Raw genomic sequence first — 21,232 nt, 5'->3', positions numbered from 1 at the left:
CACTGGAATCAGGAAAATGTACTGTTTCATGTTCTCGCAATATTCTTTCCCACTACAGATGCTGCAAAACCTATCAGCCTCTGAAGGGCAGCTGGTTGTCTTTGAATGTCGAGTGAAAGGAGCCCCATCCCCGAAGGTGGAGTGGTACAGGGAAGGGACACTGATAGAAGATTCTCCTGATTTTCGAATATTACAGAAAAGTAAGCTGGCCTATTGGAGTACTTTTCATATGCTAAACTTTATACTTTCACATTTTAGAGCTATAAATGTGTTGAAATATTACTGTTTTCATAAATCTAAAATCTGGAGCATTTTGGTCGGTATGGAAGAAAGCTGATTGTACAAAATAACTGGAACTGAGACTACAGGAAAGATTGCAAAACCAAACAAAATCGAATCTGGCTTAGATATCCAGACAGGATCAAACCTTGATATGCCTCATTACTCAGACTTTCATTCAGCTATCTAAAATAGCCTTGGTTTGTATAATGGTTTGGTTTGGTTTGGTTTTTATAGTCAGGTTTCTTTAGTGCTCTCTCCCAGCCAGCCCAAGATGCTCCTTGATATTTAGACTTCCTCATCCCCCAAAGCATTTGCATTTGTACTCCTATTTGTATTTGGCCTGAATTAGATGCCATGGAAGGCAAATGAAATAGAAAAGATCCCCATCCTCTTGGAGCCTAAAGTTTAAGCCCAAACAACAGTGCCAAAGAAAAAATTGTTAGGGATGCACAAACATAAGTACAGTGAAGGACAATTTCTATGAGCAGAAACTTTACATACACCTTTCCAGCCAAACTTCCTTTCTAATTCAGTGCTCTGTACATAGTAGGCACTCACAAAATACTGAGTAAATGAATAAACGGTAAGTTATATCTACAGCACTTCTGAAAGTAGCAAACTGAGGTGTGAGATTCCAAATGAAGTTTTAGGGGAAAAAAAACCAGCATGTCAGTTAAATAAATTAATGCAGCTTGTTAATTTTACTACTTGTCATTTTCTTTTAGAACCTCGGTCCATGGCTGAGCCAGGTAAGAGGCCTTTTACAGTTTAATTTCTTAATATGGAACAATGGAAGTTGTGCTTTACTCACGGAAAACAATTAGAAGAACATTGACATTAAGAATAAAATTAACTGTAGTAGCAGAAATAGCATTTATCGAGTGGAAAATACTGCACTAAGCATTTGGGAAGTACAATCCAGCAATCACTTACATTTACTGAGCACTTACTGTGTCCAAAGCACTTTATTAAGCTCGTGGGAGAGTATAATGTAACAGAGTTGGCATACAAGTTCCCTGCCCACAATGAGCTTGTAGCCTACAGCAATAATACTTTCCCTGTCCACAAGGACTTACACTCTAATGGGAGATGAAGGCATGAAGCATTTACAGAGAAAATAAAATGAACAGTTGAATGTACAACTGAATAAACATATAGATACGTTAGATAAGATAGTAAAGTTCTGAGGATGAATATACACAAGTACATAAGTGCTAGAGAGATTATCGGGAAAGGCATGTTGGAGGAGGTGGGATTTGAATATGGAGATGACTGCAGTCTGTCAGATTTGGGAGAGAGGGATTTCCAAGCCAGGAAAATGGTGAGTGAGGGGATACAGGCAGGAGAATCAAGAACGAGGTACAGCTAGAAGGTTGGCTTGGAAGAAATGAAGAGAGTGAGTTGGAGCCAATCCAGCTCTCTGCTTCTCCTCTGTTTTCCCGCTGGAACCTACCTATTAAAAACTGAATTGCACAGTTTCACTTATGACAGAAGGTGAGTAAGGAAAGGGAGATGTGAAGCTCAAATAATTTGTACGGGTTTATGTAAAGCTCTGGCCGAAGAAGAAGGCCATGAGGGCTTAACAAATGCCATAAAAAATACATCTAAAAAGTAGGTGGCTGAATAAATAGCTAAAATCATAGTTTTAAATTGTTTTAGGATTTCACTGACCCACATTGCCCACCTTTCAACACCAATAACTGAGATTTGCTGCATTTCATTTTAGCCCTGGATGCCGCTTCCATCAGCCTTTAAGTTGCAGGAGCTCAGTATTTTGGAAAAAACACTCACAGGAGTCAGTTTCTGTTGTGGGTAGGGATTGTGCCTACTAACTCAATTGAATTCTCCCAGGTTTTCAGTTCAGGGCTCTGGACAGAGTAAATTCTTAATAAATACTGTTGACTGATTGACTTACAGACTGAGAAGATGAGAAGGCAGTGCCCCTCAGTGAGCCAGTGTGTTTAAAACAGCTCTTTATGCTCCTCTGGACCAAAAATGTGACAGGAAAGGATTTCTCATTATACTAGCCCCTTCCCCTCTCTGCAGTATTCCTAGATTCCAGTTCTTTTTCAGACTCTACCCCTTCCTTCTCCCTGAAACATCTGTACCACAAACGCTATTCTCTTTATGTAGCCAGTTATTCATTTATAGACCTCAAATGTGATTGCAACTGTGTCCCTTAAGGAAAGGCCCACATTAGATCCTGTTTGATTTGGCAGCCGCAATCCAACAGGTTGGCCAATTGAGGAAGACAGAACCACACTCTTGGCCATTTCAGGCCTCCCCGCCTCACTCTGCTGAGTGAAATCAGAGCATGCCCATCCTCGGGGGCCCCAGTTACAGTGGTGAGGTTTGCCAATATCAGAGGGTTACAATTTTGGCCCCTTATGTCATGTTCTCCTCAAAGCCACAGAGCACCACTCTCTATCTCCATTTCGTCACTCCATTATCACGGCCTCGCAGTTCTTGTAGCCCGGTGATATTTCTTCTGATTCCCATCTCAGAATAGAATTCCTCATCTGTCCATTAAGATCTTTTTGAGTCATACTGGTCATGTTTTCCCATCCAGTGGCCAAATACACTGTCAGTCAATCAGCCTGTGTGTTTTCAGTGGCCCTGGGATACATAATATAGGACTAGGATTTAAGTATGCATAGTAAATATTAGACATGGTCCCTACCCTCAATAATAATAATATTTGTTAAGTGCTTACTATATGCCAAGCACTGTTCTAAGCACTGGTGATAACCTTGGACATAGACCCTGCCCCTCATGGGGCTCACAGTCTAGGTAGGAGGCAGTAGGATTTAATCCCCACTCTATAAAGGAGGAAAGTGAAGCAGAGAGAAGTTAAGTGACTTGCCCAAGATCACACAGCAGGTAAAAGGGGGAGCTGGGATTAGAACCCAGGTTTTCTCACTCCCAGACCCATGCTCTTTCCACTAGACCATGCTGCTTAATATCTAGTATGAGATAAATTCCCCAAACTTCTGACACTCTCAAATAATTTAGCTGTTACCCAACTCTGAGATGTCAAATCTCCCATCCTATTTTTCTTTTAGGGACATCTGCTTTCAATGTCAAGTCTTCTGGGAAATGATCACAGAGTAGCGGTTCTATACTGTCCTGCTAATGTTTAAAATGTCTCCCATCCAATGACAAATATACTTGAGTACAGAGCACTGTACTATGCAACTGAAAGAGAACAATAGAGTGCAATAGTGGTAAAAGACACTGTCTCTGTGCTTCCAGAACTTACGATCTAATAGGAGAGACACAAAATCATTTAAATAGGAGGGAAAATCAAACAATCAGTATCAATTAATGGTATTTACTGAGCACTTTGTACTACCTTCTTGGGAGAGTACAATACAAATACAATACAATGCAATACAATGTACTGGTCAAAACAAGATAATGGAAAGGTAGATAAGTGAATAAATGGGTGTTTAAATAGAAAAGTATATAAATTGCTATGTATATAAGTGCTGAGGTGACTATTGGGAGAAAAGACCTAGAGAATAACTTTCTTTCCAGTAGTGTGTTGAAGGTAAACCATTGTCTGCTCTCTTCTAGAAGAGGTCCTGCCCCTTGCCTCATCCCACAGTGATGTCACCCAGATCACCCCCAAGAAGGTCTGGCAGCTCCATTCTGGGGTCTAACATCCTAGGAATGTGCCTGGCCTGCTAGCTGGAAATAGCCCAACTCTGCTGGCATCTAACCCCTTTGGTATATTTACCGAGCCCGAGTATCATTATCCTATGTAGTTTAAGAGAATTGCCTTGGAGTAGAAAATGGAGAATTCACTGAGGAAGAGGAAATAGGTCTCATTTATTTATTTGCTTTTTTTTTCAACCATGCCATGTACTCTACCAAGGAGTAGGATTTGTTCCCTTTTAAACAGTCAGAAAACCAAGGCATAGAGAAACCAAACCATTTTTATTATTTATCCACTGCCAGTGCTTTCCATGGTGCCCCTTTGTGAAAACTTGCCTTGAGGCTTCTCCACAGTTATTCAGAGCTGATAAAAGAGTTAGGATTAGAAATCACCCCTCCCTCCTACCCAGAGTCATTATTAGAGGTTAGTGAGCCTTTGCCACAGCACTGATTGCACACATGCGAACTCCAGCATAATTTCTAGTGCCAAGGTACACAATGGGTGTTTCTCACTCCTTTTCCCCTATTTGCCCAAAACTGTATACCTTTCTGAAGTTTCCCAGTCCTCCTGCCTCCAGAACTGATTTTTAAATTTCACTGCCTGGTTGGATGAGGGTATAGTCACTGAGGAGGGGAGACTGATGGCTGAGAAGGGCCTATGACCCTGCCTCAAATGCCCACCTTCTTCCCTCCTCGCTCCAGGAACAAGGGTGTGCTTTCTTTATGGTATCTGTTAAGTGCTTACTATGTGCCAGGAACTGTACTAAGCCCTGAACACAGTCCCTGTCTCACACAGAGCTCACAGTCTTAATCCCCATTTTGCAGATGAGGTAACTAAGACCCCAAGAAGTTAAGTAACTTGCCCAAGGTCACATAGGAGACATGTGGTGGAGCTGGAATTTATTTAGTTATTTTACTTGTACATATCTCTTCTATTTATTTTATTTTGTTAATGTGTTTTGTTTTGTTCTCTGTCTCCCCCTTCTAGACTGTGAGCCCACTGTTGGGTAGGGACCGTCTCTATATGTTGCCAACTTGTACTTCCCAAGCGCTTAGTACAGTGCTCTGCACACAGTAAGTGCTCAATAAATATGATTGATTGATTGATTGATTGATTGGAATTAGAAGCCAGGTCCTTCTGATCCCATGCCTGTGCTCTATCTACTAGACCACCCTTATATTCCCCACATGGCTTGACTTGAGTGGTGTCCCTTTGCAGCACAAATCCTCCCATGGTATGGAGCCCAGGTCCAATCTGATGGGAACAGGGCTGCCACTTGTCACCTCAGTGTGTGGGGACTTAAAACAGTGGAGGAGTTTAAAAACTCTAACTAATACTGGTGGTCTAGTGGAAAGAGCACAGGACTGGAAATCTGGAAACCTGGCTTCTAATCCTGGTTCTTATCCTGTGTGTCTTTGGGCAAGTCAAGAACAGTGCTTTGCACATAGTAAGTGCTTTATAAATGCCATCATCATTATTATTATTATTATTATGAACCTCTCTGTGCCTCAGTCTTTTCATCTGTTCCTCATCTCCCTTAGACTGTGAACCCCACATAGGACAGAGACTGTACCTGACCTAATTGTATCTACCCCAGCTTTTAGCACAATGCTTGGCCCATAGGGAGCCCTTAACAAATGCCTTGTTGATAATGATGATGTGATAGCTCCATTTCTTAAACCTCCTTCTTCTTCTTACTCTGTCCTTACCTTTCACCCAGGACCAAGCTGGTCAGGTATTCATTCCACAGAACCCACAGTGGCCAATTGAACAGGGGTCTCCTGACCAGTGCATTGAACCACTCAGCTATTGCAGGATTGTTCCTCATTCCTAAGGTCATTTTTTTAATGGTATTCGTCAAGCACTTTTGTTGTGCCATGCTTTGTACTAAGCTCTGGGGTAGATACAAGCTAATCAAGTTGGATACAGTCCATGTCCTACATAAGGCTCACAATCTGAATCCCCATTTTACACATGAGGTAACTGAGGCACAGAGTAGTTAAGTGACTTGTCCAAGGTCACACGGCAGACAGGTGGAGGAGCCAGGATTAGAACCCAGGTCCTTCTGACTCCCAGTTCATGCTCAATCCACGAGGCAATGCTGCTTCACTAACTTCTTGATTTCCCAGCCTCCTTATATCAATCAACCAATCATATTTATTGAGTGCTTATTGTGTGCAGAGCACTGTACTAAGCACTTGGAAAGTGCAAATGTTTCTAAGATTTCAGTTTACCAGTTAGTTAATTACCAGTTAACTGTGTCTGACCTGATTAGCTTGTTTTAAGCACTTAACAAATACCCTCATTATTATCAGTCTACCCCAGTGCTTAGTATAGTGCTTGGCAAATACCACCAATGTGATTATTAATCAATCAATCAATCAATAGTATTTATTGAGTGCTTACTGTGTGCAGAGCACTGTACTAAGCGCTTGGGAAGTACAAGTTGGCAGCATATAGAGACAGTCCCTACCCAACAGTGGTTTCACAGTCTAGAAGGGGGAGACAGAGAACAAAACAAAGCATATTAACAAAATAAAATAAATAGAATAGATATGTACAAGTAAAATAAATAAATAAATAAATAAATAGAGTAAGAAATATGTACAAACATACATACATATATACAGGTGCTGTGGGGAAGGGAAGGAGGTAAGACGGGGGGATGGAGAGGAGGACGAGGGGGAGAGGAAGGAAGGGGCTCAGTTTACCCATTCTTGTTGTTCATCATGCAAGCTAAAGTCATTAAATCATAGACTCTGGGACTGAATATAACCCTGAGGGCCATCCCAATCTCCAAGGAGAGGCGAAGAGCCAAAACTCTATCCAGAAACAAGAAGCCATACATCTAATACCTATAATATATACATATAATTTTGAAGGTCTCCAAAACTTCCTTCAGTCACTCATTCTAGTGTGCAACAACCCCATAACAACTGGACTCTGGCAGCTTTGCAGGTCATTGAAGGTTGGCAAATGATGTTCAATCGATAAATATTTCATTTTGCTTGTTTTGTAGAGGAAATTTGCACTTTGGTCATTGCGGAGGTGTTTTCAGAAGACTCGGGGAGTTTCACCTGCACTGCAAGCAATAAATATGGTACAGTGTCAAGCATTGCACAGCTGGCAGTAAGAGGTGAGGGCCTATTTCAATAGTTTCCTTATTTTAGAAAGTCAGGCTTTGTTGCTGCTTTTCTGTCTGAATGTATTCAATTACCCCTATCTCTCCTTCTTAGGCACCAAACCACCAGGGAAGATTTATATTTCCTTTACTGGGATCCTTACTTTATTGTAACGAATTGAGAACCAAATGAAATGAATGTAACTTGCTTTTTTTTTTGCCCAGTCATCCGCACACTGTGGGCTCAGATTGAATTTCTTGCCCCTTTTTATTTCCAAGATTTTCGTGTGACTAAACTCTCCATTTTTGTATAAACTGGACATTATTTCCCAGCTCCACACTCAATTAACTCACTTTGTCAACCTTGCCTTTTATAGGACTAAATTTCTAGGCATCTCAGTACTTTTTGAGAAGCAGCATGACTCAATGGAAAGGGCATGGGCTTTGGAATCAGAGGTCATGGGTTCAAATCCAGGCTCCACAAATTATCAGCAATGTGATTTTGGGCAAGTCACTTAACTTCTCTGTGCCTCAGTTATCTCATCTATAGAATGGGGATTAAGACTGTGAGCCCCCCATGGGACAACCTGAGCATCTTGTAACCACCCCAGCATTTAGAACAGTGCTTTGCACATAGTAAGCACTTAATAAATGCCATCATTATTATTATTATTTTTGAGATTACACAGTACATCCATTCTTTTCACCAGTATAATCACTCATTCTTGACATACTTTCAGTGGAGCTACATTGGTAAAGTGTAATTTAAATACATGCTATCAGCATTTCGAAGAAGATGGGATGAGCGTTAAAATGTTTGCTCAAAGGACATCAGTAAAGAACCAGACCTCGATTTTAGGTAAAGGGACTGGCTTTGCCTCTCCTTTGCAAATTGTTTTCAAAATTCATTTTGACCTCTGAATTTCTATTCAGTTCTCAAAGTTGGCACTGGATTAATCTACCCATGTGTATTAATGCCAACCTTCTCCCCTCAGCCATCTTCACTTCCATAACCAGCTCTTCATAGCCATAGGCCAGTTTCAAGCCAGAATTTGGCCGCTGCAGACAGGTCATGGAGCATTTAGGAAAGAGAGAAAAAAAGGGGCAACATGGAAGCAGTTTGGTGATGGCAAATGGCAGATTATATGAACAAGGGTTGAGCTGTACCCTTGGGCCTTTCTGTTGTACCTTCCTGCCCTCCCAGTCATCACAACTTGCTGCAATTGCGGAAGGGAGAGAGAAGCAGCAGAGCTCCCAATGTGTATCTGTGCAAGGCCAGCAGTGGATTTATTTTTCCTTTTGGGGGGGTATGTAGGTAGGGGGTGAGGAACCTGACTGGGATGGGGGAGGGGAGTCAGAGGGATCGTTGGGAGGAGTCACCAGAAGAGCTGGTTTGAGAATCTCACACCAGGCAAAAAGATCATAGCAGTAGTTCTTCCATAGAGTCCCCTGAAAACAGAAACTCCTTACCATTGGCTTTAAAGCAATCACTCAATTTAAATTGTATTTATTGAGCACTTACTGTGGGCAGAGCACTGTACTAAGTACTTGGGAGAATACAGTATAATAGGGTTGGTATATGTGTTCCCTTCCCATAACAAGCTTATGATTTAAAGCATTCAATCATCTTGCCCCCACCCAGCCCCATCTTACCTTGCTGATTTCCTACTACAACCCATTTCACTCACTTTGCTTTTCTAATCCCAACCTACTTACTCACTGTACCTCAGTCTCATCTATCTCACCATTGGCCTCTCGCCCGCATTCTCCCTCTGGCCTGAAACTTCCTCCCACTTTGTATCTGATGTACCATCACTCTGCCCATCTTCAAAGCCTTGTTAAAATTACATCTCCTCCAAGAGATTACATCTCCTCCAAGAGCCTTCCCAGACTAGGTCCTCATTTCCTCTCCTCCTTCTCCTTTCTGCATAGCCCTTGCACTTGGATTTGTACCCTTTCTCACCCCATCCTCAACCCCACAGCACTTATCTGTAATTCATTTATGTATAGAAATGTCTGTGTATCTCTCTCTAGATTGTAAACCCCTTATGGGTAGGGAATGTGTCTACTAACTCTGTTAAATTGTACTCTACCAAGTGTTTAGTACAGTCCCCTGCACTCAGTTAGTGCTCAATAAATGATTGATTGGTGAAAAACCGAACGAGGAAAGGAGAGTCTTCAATTCATTTTAAGCCAGCTGGCCAATCTTCAATAAGTCCTCTGCCTGACTTCTTCTCAAACCTGGGCACATGTGGGTCAGGATTTTATTTTCATGCCTGCCCCATACCCAGAGAGCTCTTATTAGGCACAAAGGGAAGATGCACGTTAAGAGAATCTGGTCCATTAATTTTCATCCCACAGTGAGGTTCCTGGCTTCATGTTTGAAGTTTGCCGTACATTATTCAGTGTTTGTGATACTTCAAAGAGGGGGGGTGTTTTTCTCTAGCCAAAGAAATTAGGAATTCTCTCTCATTAATGTGCAGCTCGTTGTGGGTAGGGAAGGTGTCTGCTAATTCTGTTGTAGTGTACTCTCCCAAGCACTTAGTACAGTGTGCTGCACATAGTAAGCACTTAATAAGTATGATTGATTGATAAATAATTTCACAGCATGAACCAATTACATCTAGTGATACCAGGCATGGTGGATGAGGCAAACAGCCCAAGTCTCTTGCTTTTTCTTTCAGGGCCTGAGGACCAGAGCAATAATGTGAACCACCACACATCCAGCTCCAACAACAACTCAGCCCTGGATGAGCCCCAGCCACCTCAGCCCAACCCAGGACCCCTTCCGGTGGAACAACCCCCAAAGCCCAAGCTGGAAGGAGTTCTGGTGAACCACAACGAGCCAAGGTCTAGCTCCCGGATTGGCCTCCGAGTGCACTTTAATCTTCCTGAAGATGACAAAGGCAGTGAGGCATCCTTCGAGGGCACATTGGGAGCTGCCAACCAGATCAGATCTGACTTTTTCCAGGATCGGATCAATGGACAGGCTGCCAAGATGCCTGAGCCTTCTTCACCTATCAAAGAGCCCCCTCCAGTACTGGCTAAGCCAAAACTGTGAGTAGAGAGCCAAATGTTTTTGTGAGTCTTTCCTATAGCTGGAAGAGAGCAACTGGACTGCATCGAAAGTATACCATGCCCTCCCCAGATAATCCCTTCTCCTGCCTTACAGATAGGATCATCAGTGGTATTTATTGAGCACTTACTGGGTACAGAACACTGTACCAAGTGCTTGGGAGAGTACAATACAACAGAATCGGTGGACACGTTCCCTGCTCACAACAAGCTTACAGTCTCTTAGCTGGGGAGGCAGATGTGACATGAACCACACAGTAAGGCTGGGCTGTGGTGAATAAAGTTTCAGGGCTAGTAGAGGATGTGTCTGTGATCCTGTCTGATCACTTGATGTTCACTGTGGCATGTAGGGGATGCTGACAGAATCCCCCAGTGAGTCAGAGGTGGTACTTGTGAATCCATACCTCAAAATCATTTAGAAGGTTGGACATTACCACAACTCTTTATACCTTCAGTTGGGTCTGAAGTTTGATGCCACAATGACTCTTTCCATAGGATACGTGGCCTCTAATTTGTTTCCCTTCTTCCTTGTCTCTCATTCGATCATTGGACAGTGTCCTGCCTAGATAATGGGTTTCATCATTTTGATTAAGAGGATATAGGTAGGTGGCTTTGGAAAATATTAATTAAAAATCTAAACTCTCGGTTCATCTCTACCAGACCTGTTTAGGATGATTTTCTATTTTACCTGTTCATGCAATTCCTGGATTAATGTCTCCTTCTTTTCAAGTTCTTCTTGGGCTGACTGAAGAAACACCAAACAGTTTTTTAGAAGTCCCTGTTCAACTGCTTTGTGACATAGGGTAGACCTTCACATATCATCTCCCTCTCTCAAATAACCTCCTTCTCTCACTTCTCTCACATTTTCTCCAGTGCTGCCCTATTGTAGAATAAGAACAGCCGACCACTATTTATTCTTCATATAGTTGAAGATAAATGTGTCTTGCAACCTACTTTTCTCTAGACTAAATGAGTCCAAATTTGGCTTCCATATATTCTCAAAGGTCCTGGGTCATCTCACAAGAATCAATTACAAATGGCCTTTTTCCACTTGGTCTTAAGCAAATAGTTAATTGCCACCTAGTTTTTGGGGTAATGAAGTAGGGGAGCGGGTCTTAACGATATTGAAGGTGGACAGCCATCAAAGGAGGCTGCCTTTGGAAAATTTGGACATTTGAACCTAAAACTTGGTTTCAGGCCCCCAGAGTCTTGGTGTTGAATAGTTGAGTAGTCCAGAGCTGTCAGAGTAAACCTACTGTCTTTTCTTTTTCCCCATTTCTCTCCCTGGAGCAAAAAAGTTTGATCACTCTTCAAGTTGTACAGAGGGCAGCCCTGAGGAAGTGTGAGGACTAATGGCTGTCCTAGAAAATTGAATTTAGATCTAGTTTTCTTTTGGGGAAGAAGGAGGGATAAAGAGAAAGACTTAGGGAGAGGGGAGACCTGGTGAATAGGCTTGAAAGAAAAGGTGGGTCACCTGTGTTGTTTCTGCTTCCTCCCACTCACCCCTAGTCATACCTTGGGAAGAACCACCCAGCCATCGAGCCCTGTATTTCCATATGGTAGTTGGGTGGCCTAGTGGAAAGAACACAAAACTGGGAATCAGAAGACTTGGAATTAAGTAGCAGCTCTGCCCCTGACCTGCTCTGTGACCTTGAGCAGGTCACTTAACCCCTCTAGGCCTGTTCTCCCTGCCTCTTTGTAGGTTGTGAAGCTTGTGGGGGCCAGAGACTGTGGCCAATCTGATTATCTACCCTGAAGCTTAGAAGAGTGCTTGGCATATAATAAGCACTTAATAAATACCATAAATTAATGGTAGGCTACAGAATCAATTGAAAGCTCAGCTAGACCCTGAACAGTGTAACTAATTAGCCTCATGCCTCCCCAGGGAGGCATGTAATGAACCCATACTAGTGGACCCCAGCTGCAGGGGAATTGAGCCCCTCCCAGAGGTGGGTAGACCTGGCTAAAGTAGCCCAAAAAGCTGGCTTTTAACTTTCCAAAAGGAGGAATGACTCCCTTTACAGAACCTATATGGATCTTGGGGAGCCAAAGTAAAGCAGGTATTTAAATTGACGTTGTAAATCCATCTTATTTCATGTTTGGTACACCTCAGTTTCTCTTAGTTTCTGCCTATTTCTTTATTGGTCTCTTTCTCCACCTCCCTCTCAGTATATGACTATCTACTCTGCTGTCTCTGGTAGTAATGGTATTTATCAAGCATCTACTATATGTAAACCCTTGGGAAAATACAGTAGAAGCCCAAGACTTGTTCTTTGCCCCCAAGAAGCTCATGTGTGTTTCAGTGTGGCAGCACAGTCTCTGATATCCATATTTGAGAAACACTGCTCTAGAATATGGAGTGTAATATCTAGCAGTAGGAATCAAAATGCCTCTTGAAATTTAACAAGGACAAAAAGAATACAGAAGAACAGAAAAATTTATCACCGAATGATGGCCTAGCCCCTATTTCTCTCTAAGATGAGATAGCTCATTTCCCATATGCTACCTATTCTATTTCCATAACTGTTACAATCTGTCAGCTATAGCATGTCAACAGTACAAACAAGGCCTAAAGATATTCTTCCACAGAAGCTTTCTTTATGACATGACAATTACTGAATGGGATCTGCTGAGGCCTCCCTGCCTGCTAAAATAATGAAAACCATTAACAATTTAAAGGTTATATATTCTTCTACTTCAGGGTGGAGCAGTGCCATCAGCTTCAAAACTAATTGCAAGAGCTTTCCTAGAGTAAATTTTAAATTTCCCAACCAAATTTGGCATGTCTTGACATTTGCAAAATCCTCAATTATGCTGCGATGAAGAGGAATTAAAATCAGACTACTGAATCTCCCTCCACATTCTCCTGAAGCAGTGGAAATGGAAGACTCTCACTCCAAGCCACTCATATTTAAATCTTTGTTTATTGATTCCTATAATGCTCCACGGCTACTTCAGTAGAACTCTTTTAACTTTGGTTTATTACATTGTAAACGGGAAGCTATCTCTTTAATAACAGTGATGATTGTGGTATTCGTTAGGCACTTAGTATGTGCCAAGCATTGAACTAAGTAATAACAGTAATAACTGTGGTATTTGTTAAGTGCTTACTAGGTGCCAGGCACTGTACTAAGCGCTGGGGTGAACACAAGCAAATCGGGTTGGACACGGTCCCTGTCCCACGCAAGGCTCACAGTCTTAATCCCCATTTTACAGATGAGGTCACTCAGGCCCGGAGAAGTGAAGTGGCTTGCCCAAGGCCACATAGCAAACAAGTTGCAGAGTCTGGGATTAGAACCCATGACCTTCTGACTCCCAGCCCCTTGCTCTATCCACTACGCCAGGCTACTTCTCAGCTGGGATAGAGAGTCTGAGCTCGTGGGCAGGAAATGTGTCTGTTTATTGTTATACTGTAGTCCCCCAGGTGCTTAGTACAGTGTTCTGCACAGAGTAAGCGCTCAATAAATACGATTGAATGAATGAATGAATCAATAATCATTCTATCCATTCATTCAATCTTATTTATTGAACGCTTACTGTGTGCAGAACACTGTACTAAGTGCTTGTATCAGTGATACTTATTGAGTGCTTACTATGTGCAGAACACTGTTCTAAACTCTAGATTCAAAATAACCAGCTTGGAGACAGGCCCTGCCCCATATGGGACTCACAGACCCCGGGGAAGGGAGAAAAGGTTCCCCATTTTACACATGAGGAAACTGAGGCACAGAGAAGTTAAGTGACTGGCCCAAGGTCACACAGAAGCCAAGTGACAGAGCCAGGAATAGAACCCAGATCCCCTGACTCTTAGGCCCATGTTCTTTCCAGGTGGCCACACTCCTTGACTTTGCCCTGTTTTCTGATGGTTTAGCAGGTAAACCATGGGCCGGTTAGCTTAGTTGGTTAGAGCGTGGTGCTAATAACGCCAAGGTCGCGGGTTCGATCCCCGTATGGGCCATCAGGTTTTTTAATTGACATCTCTTAGACTGTGAGCCCACTGTTGGGTAGGGACTGTCTCTATATTTTGCCAACTTGTACTTCCCAAGCGCTTAGTACAGTGCTCTGCACACAGTAAGCGCTCAATAAATACGATTGATGATGATGATGAGGTAAACTGGTTCTTTTAGGTAAGGAGGGAAGAGGCATCTTGGACTCCTAGAATAAGAAAACAAAATGTTTGAAGACTCTTTGTGTTGAATATCAAAGCCTTACAGATAGGTTCAAAACATTTTCACCCATCTGCAAACATTTCTTCTACCCTTCCCACATCTGCAGTATTATAGCCGTGATGCAGCTGATGGCCAGATGTAAGCAGTACTCTGGAGAAATAACTACCAGTGATGGTGTGGGGCATATTTTCTGGGGTTTTAGTTTCACTGACGTCTTTCAGGCTCAACCTACTTGCTTTCAAATCCTAGGACCATGTGGGCTTGTGTTAATTTGCGTGGCTGTCATATGCAGGAGTTCGGGACGGAGTGCTATTTGCACAAGGGGCATTTGATTGGATTACGTATGTGCCTGGGTGCCCCTATCTGACCTCCTTTCCCCCAGTTGAGGGGCTGATTGTTAATGAGCCACGCTCCTCTGATTAGTTCCTTCAGACAGGATCTGATTTGCTTGAATCATCTGACAGTCATATGCAGCAAGGAAACTGGGACTTGTAAAATCGTGTGACCCTCACAAGTGTCACTGTGGTCACCCTGTTGAAAAAAGACTTCTGTAAATACCTCATGGCATGATTGGAACAGACTACCTTGTTTTCATGTCACGGCTCCTGCAAGGCAACAAGTAGTTTCTGTTTACGTAGTGCTTTTAAAATGGGCTCTCCAGGAAATAGAGTGAGGACCCCTCTGTTGGTATTGTCACTGAGCTACTTTATTTTGGGGTTATCATTATACCCTGTTAGTTTCTTGCTCTGATTTATTGACCGAGTGGCTGTGTCAGGCAGCAAAGTTTGTTAGTTAAAGGCGTTTATTGATTTGGATTTACTTATAATCATGTCAAGACCTTGACTTTCCTGCTTCCTTAAAAGCAAAATAGTTGTGAATAAGCCATCCAAGATAAACCCCGCTGTTGCCAAGCATTTTGACAAGACCAGGAGAGCCAAGCCAAGAGCTGCTTTACCCAAATAGGATTCAAAATTCTTCTCTGACATGGTGTTTGGAAGTTGTCATGGACTATTCTATTTAACTCTATTAATAACTTCAAATAATGATCTCAGTATCCAAGATACTAGCCGTCAGAGAAGTTTGTGCCAGACTCTTAAAGGATTTGGGGCTCTAGTGAAATGAGCCAAACCCATATAGTCAAGATCAGGGCTCCAACCTATGATGCAATAAAAAAGACTGTGAATACTTTGGATCAGGGCAGAGCATTTAAGAATGAAAGTCATGTGTCTAACGAATTGTCTGGAAATGAAACAGCATCTCCAAGGGCTTTTCCAAGGTCTAGATGGACAGGAGATCCAGAAGTTCTCATTAGCTCCTAAATGCCCCAGACTCACAAATTGTCAGATGGTATTGCTCATCTTGATTTTCTTCTGACTTGAGGGTCTCTTGCTTCCCATATTTCCTTAGAGGAATTCACCAAATGGGACTGTGCAGACATTTCCAAACCTAAAATCCCCTAAATTGGGAAAATTCCAAACTTTGCAGCTAAAATTCATGTTTACAATTTCTGCCCCTGAGAACACAGGAGGAGTTGGGAACTCCGTATTGGATCCAGAGAAGCAGCATGGCTCAGTGGAAAGAGCACGGGCTTTGGAGTCAGAGGTCATGGGTTTCAAATCCCAGCTCCACCAATTGTCTGCTGAGTGACGTTGGGCAAGTCATTTCACTTCTCTGTGCCTCAGTTACCTCATCTGTAAAATGGGGATTAAAACCGTGAGCCCCCCGGGGGACAACCTGATCACCTTGTAATCTCTCCAGTGCTTAGAACAGTGCTTTGCACATAGTAAGCGCTTAATAAATGCCATCATTATTATCCAATTGGCTTTCAAATAATTAGAGAAGCAGCATGGCCTAGTGTAATGAGTGTGGACTTGGGAGTCTGAGGACTTGGGTTCTAATCCAGGCTCTGCCACTACTGTGTGACCCTCCCTAGGCACGTCACTTAACTACTCTCTTCCCTCATCTGCAAAATGGGGATTCAATACCTGTTCTCCCTCCTACTTAGACTGTGAGACCCATGTAGGACCTGATTATCTTGTATTTATCCCAGTGCTTAGTACAGTGCTTGGCACATAGTAAGTGCTTAACATAACTTCTCTGGGCCTCAGTTCCTCATCTGTAAAATGGGGATTAAGACTGTGAGCCCCCCGTGGGACAACCTGATCACCTTGTAACCTCCCCAGCACTTAGAACAGTGCTTTGCACATAGCAAGTGCTTAATAAATGCCATCATCATCACTATTATTATTATTATTGTTGCGTTAATAATTAGGTTTACAATGCTGAGGGTTTCATGCCTGCAAAATTCTTATTTCCAATAACAGCTCTGGGAGGCAGGCTATTATTGTGTGCCTATCTAGAAAACAGGAAACTGAGGCACATAGAAGTCTTCCTTTGGCCACCCAGCGTGCCTGGGGAAGGATTTATAATTTCACCCCTTGAGAAACTTGTCAGTTGGATTAGGTATTGGGTCTGTCTGTCTACGGGCCCTGGTTTAATTGTCTGATGACAAATGGACTGATACTCTCAGTGACACATTTTTCCCTCCTCTCTTCCCTCCCTGTTTTATATATAGTGATTCCAATCAGTTACAACAGCTCCACAACCAAGTCCTACTGGAACAGCAGCATCTCCAACACCCATCTCCCTCCTCTCCAAAGGAATTTCCTTTTAACATGAGTGTGCTGAACTCCACTTCCCCCCCAGCACCTCAACCAGTGTCAGTAACCATCAAACCGACCAAGTCTTCTCCGTCACAGATATTCAGCTATGCCCGGCCTAAACAGTTCTTCCCAACCCAGAATACCGCATCGAGTGCTGAGTCTCCATCTGGTTCCCCAGGTTTTACGTTCAGCGGTACACTCCAAGCGACGCAGAGGACAATGAGCAAGGAAAATCTCTTGGGCTCTCACTCCTCAGTGTCAATCAGATCCCCAGTAGGGTTTTCCAGCCTAGGGGATCCACCTGTCGCTGGTCCAGCGGAATTGGCCCGGCCTCCACTCACACTTCCTGTCGCCAGCGGGAACAGCTTTCAGCCCCGCAGCGTGTCTCCATCCCCCGTCTCCCCTACCAGCCGGATCCAGAATCCCGTGGCCTTCCTCAGTGCTGTTCTTCCTTCTCTCCCAACCGTCCCACCCACCAATGCCATGGGCCTTCCCAGGAGTGCACCGTCTGTGTAAGTGGGGCAGACCATTATTGGGATTTCTGGGGGATCCTGCTCACAGTTGGGTTGGAGTTGAGTCAAGATCTGCTCACAACCATGGTTCTCTCATGGTTCTCAACTCTACCACCCAATTAAGGAGCAGTTTTTGTTGGGTTCCTCAGGAATCCCATGTTTCAAGGAGAATATAGTGGAGATAAATAAAGACTAGCGTCTTAGGATAGAGTAGAGGAATTGAGTCCATGGTTACAGGAAAATGAGGATTCTGGAGACTCTTTGGAAAAATTAAATGCTATACAGGGCTATTCATTCTTTCAATGGTATTTATTGAGTGCTTACTGTGTGCAGAGCACTGTACTAAGCACTTGGGAAAATGCAATATAACAATAAGCAGAAGCATTCCCTGCCCACAATGCACTTACAGTCTGAAGCGGGGAGAAGGCTAGGAGATGGCTCTCCCTCTCTTGCTCGTTCCCTAACTGGTCACCCTCGCCACTAAGCCCACTCCCCAGGGCAGGGTGAGCCACGCCCGGGCCCCCAACACAATTTAGGGCCTTGTCAAGGGCCCCGGGCCCAGGGCCCCTCGCCCTGTCCGCAGTTCCAAAGCGCCCGTCCAGCTCCCGGCTTCTCAGCAGCTGGATGGGTTTCTAGATTGTAAAAAATGCTGGATGTAATGCTTTAGGGGCATAACAGCCAAATGTGGTAGGCAATGTGACTACTTGTGGTGTGTCACTACAGTCGATAGATTTTAATGGTCTAATGAGGATGTAATGTTTAGTTATGATAAACTGGAAGAGAAAACCATTTCGGGACAGCGTCAGGCACACTGTAATCACTCAGTAACTGTTTCATGATGACAGTGGTATCTCATCTCATGAATTTATTAATAAGACCTCTAAAGATTGGTGATCCAGGCCTAAGAGAGAGTTTGAAAAGAAGACTTAAATTTTCTGGAGAAGTAGACAAGTTCTCTTAGTGTTCAATCACTCTATCAATCAATTAATGGTATTTATTGAGCTCTGACTGTGTGCAGAGCTAGCTTGTAGTTTGAGCCAAGCCTCCCTTTAGAGCTTGGTAGAGTACAATACAAGAGAGTTGGTTGACATGTTCCCTGCCCACAGGAATCTGTAGTCTAGAGGAGGATCTTAAAGTGTTCGCAGTTTTACCTATTTGACACCCAGTAATTTACTGTACAGAAATGACCTGCCACCAGTTATTGTTGGTTGATTGTTAAATCAGTCATGGTAATTTTTTAAAAAACATTAAATTCACAAAAAATTCCATTTGGCCACTAAATTTATACTGGTTCTTCCCATGCAGTATTGCCCATACAGAGGGCCTAGTTCTTGCTAGTGTTTGTTTTTTTCTATTGTTCCTTCTAATGTCAGTTTACAGCAAATACAATACAGACTTCCCCTAGAGACAAAGAATTTCGTGAGACTAACATAGAAGAGTATAATAATAATAATTCTGGTATTTGTTAAGCACTTACTATATGCCAGGTATTGTACTAAGTGCTGGGGAGGATACAGGCAAATTGTGTTGGACACAGTAGAAAGGAGACCCAGAGAAGCAGCATGGCTCAGAGGACAGAGCACAGGCTTGGGAGTCAGAGGTCATGGGTTCTAATCCCAGCCCTGCCACTTGTCAGCTGTGTGACTTTGGGCAAGTCACTTAACTTCTCTGTGCCTCAGTTCTCTCACCTGGAAAATGGGGATTAAGACTGTGAGCCCCATGTGGGACAACCTGATTACCTTGTATCCCCCCAGCGCTTAGAACAGTGCTTGGCACATAGTAAGTGCTTAACAAATGCCATTATTATTATTATTATTATGGCATAGTGGAAAGAGCACAGGACTGGGAGTCAGAGGACTAATGCCGGCTTTGCCAATTGGCTTGCTGTGTGACCTTGGGCAAGATGCTTAACTTCTCTGTTTCAGTTCTCCTGTTCTCCCTCCTACTAAGACTGTTAGTCCCATGCAGAACAGGGACTGTGTCCAACATAATTAATTAATTAACCTAATTTATTTGCATCTATCCCAGCATTTAGTACAGTGTCTGACACATAGTTGACACATACTAAGTGCTTAGCAAATATCATTAAAAATAAAATAACAATAATAATAATAATAATTAGATGGTTCTTGAAAGGAAACATAGGAATGTAAATGTAGCATAGGGATAATGTAACGTAATCATAGGGATAGATGTAAAGGGGGGAAACTATCAAAAGGTTCCTCCAAGTCGTCTTTGTTGTCCCAAATGGAGATTAAATACCAGTCCATGTGGACTGTGGGTTTGGACCAGTATTGGCATTGCTTATGGTCTTGTGTTCTTAATATTCTAAATTTCCCTTTAAGCTCACTGCTTAGTTCTTATTCAACCTTATTCAACCTACCCTGATTTATTTTATTCTCCAGGCCCGTGGGCCAGCTCTTACTTTCTTTTATGCTTGTGTCAGTAGTGGATTTCTCTTACAGACCATCCCAAGGCTTGATGAAGAAAAATCCAAAGTCTCCTCAGCTAGTGACTGATGATTTCATTCGGGAAAATAAGGCCACGGTGGTGCTAGACTTGGAAAGAAAACTGAATTTCAATGATGCCAGATCAAACCAGCAGGTAAACCTCTCCTCACAGTTTTTCATTTTGTACTCCAAGGTCACTAAGAGCAGGTCTTTGCGGATGCAGACTTGGGAAACACATGATGGTCAGGTTGTTTTCACCCCAGTCGTAATAAGCTGAACTGGACCCCCATTTCAGGGAACAGTTCACACTGTGTATCAAATTTTCCCTCTCCAATCTCAAGTGGGAAAGCCATCTGCAGTTTTATCCAGAGTAAAACTTTGAGGTAAAGTAGAGAGGGATGTCTGTTACAGCTAGAATATAGCTGTTTTAATCACTAGTGGGACCAAATGACTGATTTTCCATTGCAACGTATTGCCAAGAACACATTAAACTGAATTCTTCACTCTGATACTATTTAAGACTCAGACTTAAGAGAAAAACTTGTGGGTGTCTCACAAAACAGGACTTGGCAGTCTGAATGATTAAAGAGGCTTTTTATGTGGGTCTAGACATCTCATTTGGGTTAATGGGTAATTCCTTAACTATTGAGACAATTTATTTAGGACCCGTGTTTTCAGGCATATGTTGGTCATTCCCAGCATAGAAGAAGAGAAAATAAACTTGTCAGATATTCCCACACACTCAAGCTCAACTCCCTTCCCATATAAACCCTCTTCCACAATCTCCCATTAATGATCTCTCTGCTCAAGGAGAATTTGGAGTTGGATCCTTGCTATTGTCCTTTTATGAGAGGCAGTGAATTAAAGGCTACACCCTGCACTTGATTACAGATTAAGAGACTCTGTTCTGCCCAAGCAGGGTTTACTTTGTCTAACCTAAAGGAAGCAGAATTACAGGTCTGGTCTCCCAGGTGGAGAGGAACATCAGGAAGGGGACAAAGGACTAATGTAAAGTTGAGTTTTAAAAGATCAGGAATCCGGCCAGGCACCGTCAATGTGTAGATATCAACTGGGTTCCAGGTCTGATATCAATCAATCAATCAGTGGTATTTTTTGAGAGTTTACTGCGTGAAGGGCACTGTACTAAGTGCTTGGGACAATACAGTTGTATGGTCGCTGGGGAGACAGATATTAAAATAAATTACAATCGGGGAAATATTGGATATTTGCAACTTTTTATCTTGGAAACTTACACATCTCTTCCCTCACAGAGGTGGGGAAAGAGGGATATGGGAAAGACAC

General features: G+C 42.8%; 1 protein-coding gene and 1 non-coding gene across 4 annotated transcripts in view; both read left to right on the top strand.

The window, feature by feature from the left end:
- The window catches only part of MYPN (myopalladin), a 112,746-nt gene that overhangs the window by 58,002 nt on the left and 33,512 nt on the right, over positions 1–21,232 (top strand). For all 3 annotated transcript variants that reach the window (XM_038743790.1, XM_038743788.1, XM_038743789.1), the window contains 6 exons: positions 59–200; positions 1,008–1,031; positions 6,960–7,076; positions 9,746–10,118; positions 16,881–17,480; positions 19,946–20,084. In XM_038743790.1, coding sequence (XP_038599718.1) covers positions 59–200; positions 1,008–1,031; positions 6,960–7,076; positions 9,746–10,118; positions 16,881–17,480; positions 19,946–20,084 — 1,395 coding nt within the window. The remainder of the gene's footprint in view (positions 1–58; positions 201–1,007; positions 1,032–6,959; positions 7,077–9,745; positions 10,119–16,880; positions 17,481–19,945; positions 20,085–21,232) is intronic.
- TRNAI-AAU lies at positions 14,021–14,094 on the top strand. Its single transcript has one exon. It is a non-coding gene; the product is annotated as a tRNA-Ile (tRNA).

Source organism: Tachyglossus aculeatus, chromosome 3, assembly GCF_015852505.1.
Source record: "Tachyglossus aculeatus isolate mTacAcu1 chromosome 3, mTacAcu1.pri, whole genome shotgun sequence".
In the NCBI taxonomy this organism is placed as follows: Eukaryota; Metazoa; Chordata; class Mammalia; order Monotremata; family Tachyglossidae; genus Tachyglossus; species Tachyglossus aculeatus.
This window is presented reverse-complemented; position numbering and strand designations above follow the sequence as displayed.